Here is a 9,610-nt window from a genome sequence, read left to right as displayed (position 1 = left end):
TGTCGCATGACTAGTTTGTCGAACGCACCGATTGGCTATCAGATAGAGAGAATTTTTAGAGTTTCGATAGTTTCCTATAATATTGGCCAATTAAAACGTTCGACAAAAGTAACGAGGCCCTAAACAAGCGAGTGCGAGCAAGATGAACAAACATCTTACTTTTACTTTATTCCACAGGTAGGATTTCCGAACGCATTCCATATTGCCGCATATATCGCGCATGCGCGAGAAAGGGAGTCTCGGTCGGAATACTATCGCGCATGCGCGCACAATGTGAAGCAATGTGAAGGGATGTGAAAAAACATGGCCGTGATGGATGCTGTGTCTGTTGCTTGACGAGATGTTCCTGCCAGCGTTGATCGATAAAAATGGTTGCCTCTGCTATTTTGTGACGAACGAAATCTGATTCTGGTCGGTCATCATTAGTCGACATGGAATTAAGTTTATCCAATACTTTGCTAGCCGGTGACCCGCGATTGATCGATCATATAGTGGGCGAAGTTAAGTCCCAAGGCATCTTTGATCAGTTTCGCAAAGAATGCATCGCTGATGTTGATACAAAGGTAAAGCAATCCTTGATGTAACGACGTGTTTTGTAACGAATTTGACTCATTTATCTAACTTCTTCGATGCAGGTTAGACGTAATTTAATATTGAAACGTTAGACATGGCTGCAAATGTAATAGGTTTTAATTATCAAGAAATATTTTACTATCAAGTGAAGAATATTCATGCCGTGTAATATTTTGTATTATTTGTAACAAATCTTTAATGTTGAATCATTAATGTATCGTTTCTGACAAAACATTAGTTTTTACAAGCTTAATACTATGTACTAATTTTAGAGTAGATATTGTAATACAGTTATAGAAACTGCGGCATAAGTAATATACAATATGGTATATGTAATTTCAGCCAGCGTATCAAAATCTAAGGACAAGAGTTGAAGGCTCTGTAAACTCTTTTCTTACTAAACAAATATGGAAACCAGACTTGAACAAGAATCAACTCAGGGAAACTTTACGCAAGCATATACACGATGCGCCATATCTGGACGCTGGCGTAGAACGGATAGTGGATCAAGTAGTAAATCCCAAAGTCTACTCAGTTTTCATGTCACAAATAGAAGATGTGGTATACAAATTTCTGGGTATAGAAAGACCAAAGGTTAAAGAGAAAAATGGTGCTTGTGGTCTTAAAGATTTATTACCTAAAGATTTGGATCCAGTCTCGCCAGAGTCTGATAAGAACAGTTTGAAGGATGTATCCCTTGAATCAATAGATGCAAGCGATATAAATGATGATGAGAAGCAGGTTGACAAAGCCAATGAACAAAAGTTACAAGACGAAGAGCTATACAGAGATAAAAATAAAGCTAGTCCTGAAAATGGACACATCTCCTCAGAAGAGAAAACACTGGACGAAGCTTGTAAAGCTCTGAATAAAACTGGTAGTAGCTTAAATTTAAACACATCTGGAAAATCAGATGACAAAATAGAAGATGAAGACGAAGAGGTTAGTCCAACATTTGAACCAATAGACATTATGAACTTGAATGAATCCAACATTTCTAATGATTCACACCTATCGGGAATATCAGAATTAACGAGTCACAGATCAAGAAGTCCAGATTTTTCGAATGAATTATCGCGGGATAATTTTGATTGTAGCAATCAAGATTCTCAACTTAGCAAAGTTTCCTCAGATTCTCGATTATCAATAGTAACAGACTTTGGTTTTTCTAATCATGGTTTAACACCAGTACACGATGCATTGAAAGATGATGTAACAAAGGACAAGTATGAAGTTAAAAGTAGTAAAGATAATTTTAAAGCTATCAGAGAGTTTGATTCGAAAAGCAAAACAGCCAAAAGCAATTTTGATTTTGTTAAAAATAAAGATGCCCAAGATTATAAAGATTCGAAAGATTTTAAGAGCACTAAAAGTATATCTTCCAAAGAAAACTCTCGCGATGCTACAGATAGTGGTATGAAAGATAAATATGATAAGAGTTCCAAGGAAAAGAGTAAAGATAGTGAATCCATCAAGTCAAAAAACACGAAAGAAAAGATTAGCAATAAAGATACAAAATATTACAAAGATAGAAGTAATGAGAGAAAGAAATCGCGTAGTCATAGCAGTGAGAAATATGATAAACATAGTAAGAGTAAATCTAAAGATAAAATTGATCAGGTGAGAGAGAATTCAGACAAAGCTAAAGATATCTCAGAAACTTTTAAAGATAACACAAACAAACTCAAAGATGAGAAGCTCAAGGAAACGGACAAGAAAGATAAAGATAATATCAATAAGGAAGCAAAAGACTTGAAAGATATCTACAAAGAGAAGATCAGAGAGCTTCGAGAGAAGAAGGAATTGACAGAGAAAGAAAAATTAAATAAAGACAAAGATGTTAAACTTACTAAAGAAGCTAAAGACAAAAAGGATTCTTTTAAAGACAAAAAATCAAATAGAAAAGAGCACAGAAGCTCATCATCGTCGTCATCGTCGAAAAATATCCCCGTAAATTATCACGAAAGTAGAAGCAGCAAGATGTCAGAAAAGGTTGTAGATGGGAAAGATAAAAGATCAGACTCGAAAGATAAAGCAAAACGGGATGAAAAACGATTGTCGAGAGATAATAAAAGTAAAAGTCATTACAGTAGCAAGACAGATCTGTCAGACAAGCCTGATTCAAAAAAAGTTTCGAAAAATGAGAAGGAAGATAAAAGTGGAAAAGTGGATATAAGAAAGGATGGCAAAGCAAGCGGTGAGAAGACAACAAATTGTAAGAAGGATGCAAAAATTTATTTGCAACAGAGCAAAAGTTCGGATCGCAATGAGAAATCAGATGGTAAGAGAGATTCGAAAAATGATAGCCCATCAAAGGATAAAAAACGTCGAGAGGATAAGAAATCAAAGACGAAGGACGATCATTCAAGCTTACGGAAAAGCTCTAATGATCGGCGTTCCACTGACAGAGATGGTTCGAACGGCTCAAATAGCAAGACCTCGCCGTCTAACAACGCGAATTCCAACATGACGAGCAACAAATCAGGTACGTCGAGTTTGACAAAGGAGAATAATCACATTAGCAATTCTGGTAGCGAAACATCAGATAGTATCGAAGAAACACAAATGAATGACTCACATCAACCAAATTGTAAATCGTCTCACAATTTGACAAATGATAAGAATTATTTGAAGATAGAACTTGATAATGTAGACGAAACGTATGACAAGCACGAAGAAGAAGCAGTTTTGCATGACACAAGTTTACCTTTGAAAAAAAGATCGTTATCCAGTAAAGAGGATGAATCGACCTCTGACGATGTGAAAATCAGAAAGCCAAAATTCGCGAAAAATATACACGAAGCTAAAAAACTAATGAAAATCAGGAAACTGATGGAAAAGGAGAAACTTAAGGAGGATAAGAAAGGAGAGAAAAGAGTTACACATGAAACGGAACAAACAAGTCAATCGAGTACAATAAAAGATGCTGACAATCTCGAAGGCTTGCCGGACGATGAGCGTGTTCAGATTATAGAAATTCCCGACGAAGAATATGAGGAACCTTATCCCGAAAAGCAAGAAACTCATTTAACATTGGACGAAAGATCGATAATAATGTTAGGAGCCGAATCTTGTACAAATGATTTTTTAAATATACAATCCAAGTCAACGTTATCCAATATGGAGTTGTGCATAAAACAATCTTTAAGTGAGATAGTATCGGATATATCAGGAGAAGCGATCACACAAAATTCAAAAACTGACGAGAAAATCACGCAATCTGATGACTCGCATGTAGAAGATACGGAAGCATCTAAAAAGGGACATAACAATGTTGCGAAAGACACTAACAACAAAATACTAAATATCGATGCAGAAAAATGTTCGTCGCAAATAGAGAAAACACATGTTTTACAGAAGCAGATAGAAATTACAGTTTCGGTAAAATCTGAATCTGTGGATAATAACGAAAAAAGTACGGAACAATCGATAGAGGAGAATGCGGAAGTACGGGATTATAACGAAACGGAAACGCGGAACGATAATGAAGCGCAAATTGACAATCGGACAGATATAGGAGACAACAAGGAAGAGCCACAGGGTGAGAAGCAGATAGAAATGTGTGCGTCATCGAAAATTGACAGGGTAGATTTACATAGCGATTGTCTGGAAACCAGATCCTCGTCCTCCGTTATCAGCGAGGATAATGGAGAAGATTGCTATTACTTCAAGACTGACAATAAGAAATCGGAAAGATTCTCCAGTTTCTTAGAATCTCTAGAGCTGTTAGAGAATTCGTCCCTAGAAGATATAATAGAGAGTCTGGGCGGCAAGGTGGTTTTCTCGATACCAAAATCTATGGCGGCACCTCCATTGCCGAAATCGCGCAAACGTTCGTCCAGCCCCTTATCGGACATATTGGTAAATAATTCGGATAATAATAATGACGATCATAAACGGACATTGTCGCTCAATGAAGATACTGTGCACAACGTCAAAAGAAGGAGATTCAACAAAAAACCGAGATTCTCGAATTTATGTAATCCGCAGGGAGTGTCAAATGGCGAGAATTTCGTTATGCCTCTGAGCCCGGATAGCGATGTGTCCGCGACGAGCGAAAAAACAGCGTCGTCTAATGTAATCAAAGAAGAAAAAAGGTACGTGTTATATGTTCTCGAGGTTTTTATATAGCACGAAATTTTGTATATATTTTTTTGCGCTCTTTTTCTTCGTTGCTGTAAACTATATGCTCTGTACTTTATTCTCTAAACGCACATATTGAATATTGTATCATGTTAAATAAATATTTTCTCGAATACTACTTAAGAGGAGAGTTATAGTTAATCTAACGTTATTGTTCCTTGAAATTACAGCCGCAATAGGAGCAGTCAACGATATTCAAGTGATGACTTGTATAAACCACGTCCGTTATTTTCCAGTTCTTCTCGTCGAAGCAGACGATCTAATCAAGCATAGCTAATGCTACATGGATTCAGATGTTAAATAAACTTTTATTTTATACAATTTCAAAGTAAATTTGTCCCATTACATAGTAATGTGAATCGTACATGAAAATATGGTGAGTCCCTATATTTAACTTAGTATTATCCGAATTTCATAACATTTTAAATACGTTTGTTTAAAGTTCCGATTTTTAGGACATTAAAATTATTTATGTGAATACTTTTACATGTGTTATATGTGTGTATATGAAGTATACATTTATAAAGAGTTACATATTTATAAAGAATTAAAAAATGTTATGAATTTAAATTACACCACCTATAAACTTATTAATTTATAAAGTTTAATATTTATCATTGACCAACTTTAGTTTGCATTACGATAAATAAAAATTTGTTAATCAAACCATTCCTTTAACAAATTTTTATACATTTTGAAATAATGAAATTTTATCAGTTTCAACTAACATTTACCACGTAATATCTAATAGGAAAATGTTAAAGATTTTACAATTTTATTATAATAATATTTGGTATTATTGTAATAAAAATTGATTATTGGAGAACGTGTGTATTGAAAAGAGGAAAAGAAAAAGTATATATTTTTCATTCTTAAAAAAATAATATATATATATCTAAACTTTTCTTATTTTCTTAGGAATAAGTATGTGCGTCTTAGGAAGACGCGTATACAACGACGAGCGGATCTACATCTGCATGTGATCTCACGTAGTCTACCGAACCCCATGTATGGGTGAGAGAGTATGGGTTCGAGTCGCCCGATATTCGAAAGCGTATGCAGCAGTGACGCTTGTGAATGTGGAATTACACACACGCATCCGAGCTTACGTAATTAATCCCGCGTGAGACTGCACGGACGCATTGCACTAATTACCCGCTTCGTGCTCGACCGCCTTCTACGCGTGTATGCGGACACGTGTGCACTCACGTGTACGAAAATCCTACGTGTATGTGTATATATTATATATATATATATATATATATATATATATATATATATGTATGAATGTCCATAAATTCGCGTTGAATTACATTGCAAAATTATTAATAGTAATTAATTAATTGTAAGGTTTGCACAAGTTGTACAAGTTTGCACAAGTTTGATGGATGATCCTATCTCTCTCTACGAATTTTCTAAAATTAATCTGACAGAAATATTTCAGCAATATTTAATTTTCTATGTGTGTAAAAATTAAAAAAACTTAACACAAAAAAAATCTTGTTTTTCTAATTCCAATGTAGATAATTGGAATAACATTAAAATATATATATCTAATTCATTATAAGTTCCTGATTTTAACAGTGTGTGAACCATTTTTTTATAATTTCTATGTTATCATATGCAAAAAAAATGTATAACAGTATATATTTATAAGACTGTAATTTTTAGACTCTAAAACTTTCTTCATATATAGTATACTATTATATAGTTCTGAAAACACTAATTTTTATATATATATATTCATACTCTTTTATACTCTGCAAATAATCTAGCGATTCATCTTTCTCAGAAATATTCTCGCATCTCTCCGATATATAAACATATAATTAAACCAGGATGAAAATCATCTATATTGATAAGATTAAAAAACATTAAATAAGTATCATATATCGTAAAATGTGCAATCCTATTTTTTCAAGATTTAATTTAAGTTATTTCGCATCATTCGAAAACTGATAAGTTTCTCTAATAATTTTTATATTTTTTCTATATTATATAAATATTGCCTTGTAAAATATAATTTACCTTTTGAAATATTCAAACATCAAAATAATAACTAAAATCTAGTAAATTCTATAATTTTCAATATTTACAATATTCACACAGACATTTCAGTAATAATGAAAGCTGTAGAGCATAATATTGCGATGTTATATCATATATATTTTTAGATCTGTGAGAATTGTATTCTTATTTCTATCGGTAATAACACACACGTGATATCAAATAAGTGTATATAAACGCGTGTATATATATATATAAAAGAAATAAGTTGTACTTTATATTTCAGTATAAAAATATATCGTAGAATATAATTTTTTAAATCTTTAATCTTTATTTATTATAACTGCGTATACTATAACGATATCAGAATTTATAAATTTTCGCTAATTGTAAGTATTAAAATCGCTTTCAAATATAAAACAGGTTTTTTGTATCTGTATTATTTAACACTATATCTATATGTACTATCTTCGCCCATTGTTCTTCATCCTGTATTATTTATGTCTCATTAACAAGTTTATGAAAAATTTACATTTCTAAGCATTTCAAAGTAGAAATAATGATTTTATTGACGCAAGTAGATATTCTATACATCTAATTAATTTCGAAAATATCTTACACACAAATACAATTTGAAAAAGATATAAATTGTTTAATAACACTCGAAAGAATCTACAACACATTTTGGTACAACACGTATTCTTATGCACGCAACTCAAAGTTTAAGCAATCAATGTCTATTCTAAATAATATATATACACTTTTCTCCGAGATCAATAATATATACATATGTACATTTCTTAGATTAATAATATATTGCCTACATATCATCGATATTATTGCTAGTATTGATTCCAGAAACTTGTATAAGTTCAAAGACATTCCATATCTCTCTTATTACGATCAGCAGCCGCTGATCGAGACACGACATCGATTCGGCTCCTAGCCGTTGGGTCCAATAGACGATCAAGGTCATTGCAACTATGTGCGAAGATTACAGCAATTAGATGTAATAGACTGCTGCCGACATGTTAGAAACTTGCATTCTCTGCCGACTCATGCTTGTTTATTTTCTGTACACGATCGAATAGTCACATAATTGCATCGTTGAGCGACCTTGTCGCTTAGCCGACTCATCTGTTGCGATTATAAGCGCTTTAATACGCAATCTTACATATACATGTGGCATATGTTATTAAAAATATTTACAAATTAATTGAAATTTAATATACTCTCATCAAGAAGAGGTTGATTTGTGGCAATCACAGTCTTTCTCGTCTCGCATAATTTCCCTTTCCGAGTGAATAGATCGATTACCTATAGATGGGTTTATCGCTCGTATAATGACGCGTGATATCTTCCGTACGCGTTTGCGTAACGCTGACCATTGTCTGAATATGCACTCTGATGTTTAAATAGTAAATAAAGAAAAGCGTGCATATCGCCATGACATTGCACGTGCATATTTTTTGTTCGTTTTACGTACATAAAAGGCGTAATAAAAGATTCATAAGGTAACATGAAATAGTATAATATTTGGATATTATATCTTGACATGCTTCTATAGTGAAATTTATAAAACAATTCGTCGATCACTCAATAAAGTATTAAAACATTTGTGACACAGATCTGTTTATTTAATAATAAGGATAAAAATAATATGACTGTAAATTGTAGATTTTATATAATATATATTCTCTTGTAGAAAAAAAAAGGTAAAAGCTTTTTCTTTTAATCGTTAGAAACTGCTTACTTCTTTTTAAACATTTTTAATCGATTTCGAGAGAAATATTCTTTTATCTAAAAATTTAGTTGCTAAAATAATTTCTTATCGCACAATTTTTGACGCTGCATTTCTGACTATGGATAATCTGCAATATAATTAAAATTTTACGGGCTATTGTTTACAAATGCATGCGCTTATCAAAAGATAAATATAAAAGTGAAACCTTGCATATTGATAACAGTGCAATGCTTACTAATCGAATTTTGCTAATGAGTGGCTTATCTTTAATTTTTCAAAAATTTCTAACAATTTGATTAATCTGATTTTTTTCTTCTTTTTCCTGCGTCTTAAAAGTCTTAAGCAACAACGCGATAAAATATAATTTATACAGACAGCAAGAATATATTTTCTATATTATTTTAGCTATTATTATACAAAAAAGAAACCTTTTTGCACAACAAAATAGCTCGTGTTTTAGATAACATCAGAATAATTTCGGAGTCCACAAGATATTGCTACACGGCTCCTTTCACTTTTTTATGTATTCAATAACCATGTCTATGCTTGCGTGAGTGTGCGTATCGTGACGTTTAAGTTTAGAAGGCTACGTAGAGATTCAGCTGAAAGATAGCGCAAATTCGACTTATTGTTAGCTATAATTTTCGGCTCTTCTACAATCGCCTTTTCCTTCGCAAACCTAGAAATATGCAATTATTTTTTAATTATTAAGTACAGTATATTCGACTTGATTTAATTTAATACATTTAATTCTTTGTTTCTTTTTATTTTTTACGAAAGCAAACGAAAAAAATCTATTTTTATAAATGACGCAGCAGGAAATTATCTCTTCTATTCTAAAGTATTCTACTTTTCCATGTGCAAAGTTGAAACGCATAAATATTTTTAGACGAATATTTATATATAAATAATTGCTTTGCATAGAAATTATCGAGAAAATGTAACTAAAACGAAAGAGAAATCTGCGGGGGAAAAACAAGTGAAGTAACTGCAAAGTTTCGTAATCGTTACGATATCACAAGATCGTCGTGATAGGTATTAGCGATGACTTATCACGCGCGATCTCTCTCATCCGGGAAATTATCATCTCATCGTCGTCATCATTGTCGACTAGGACATACATACATACATACTCATTCGGCA

The 9,610-nt window shown here is 32.6% G+C and overlaps 1 protein-coding gene and 1 long non-coding RNA gene across 2 annotated transcripts; one reads left to right on the top strand and one right to left on the bottom strand.

Annotated features, from left to right (window-relative positions):
- Positions 1–253: 253 nt before the first annotated feature.
- Positions 254–5,260, top strand: LOC115237336 (biorientation of chromosomes in cell division protein 1-like 1). Its single transcript, XM_029810321.1, has 3 exons — positions 254–563; positions 916–4,670; positions 4,887–5,260. Exons 1-3 carry the CDS (start codon positions 432–434, stop codon positions 4,987–4,989), a joined length of 3,990 nt encoding a protein of 1,329 aa, XP_029666181.1. The 5' UTR covers positions 254–431; the 3' UTR covers positions 4,990–5,260.
- A 2,006-nt stretch (positions 5,261–7,266) lies between these two features.
- On the bottom strand, positions 7,267–8,414 carry LOC115237351. The gene is made up of 2 exons (XR_003884332.1): positions 7,933–8,414; positions 7,267–7,860 (listed from the first exon to the last, which is right to left on the bottom strand). It is a non-coding gene; the product is annotated as an uncharacterized LOC115237351 (long non-coding RNA).
- Between the last annotated feature and the right edge of the window lie 1,196 nt (positions 8,415–9,610).

This window comes from Formica exsecta, unplaced genomic scaffold (assembly GCF_003651465.1).
Source record: "Formica exsecta isolate Colony F162 unplaced genomic scaffold, ASM365146v1 scaffold290, whole genome shotgun sequence".
Taxonomy (NCBI): Eukaryota; Metazoa; Arthropoda; class Insecta; order Hymenoptera; family Formicidae; genus Formica; species Formica exsecta.
The sequence above is the reverse complement of the archived record's forward strand: the minus strand, read 5'-3'. Positions and strand labels throughout refer to the sequence as shown.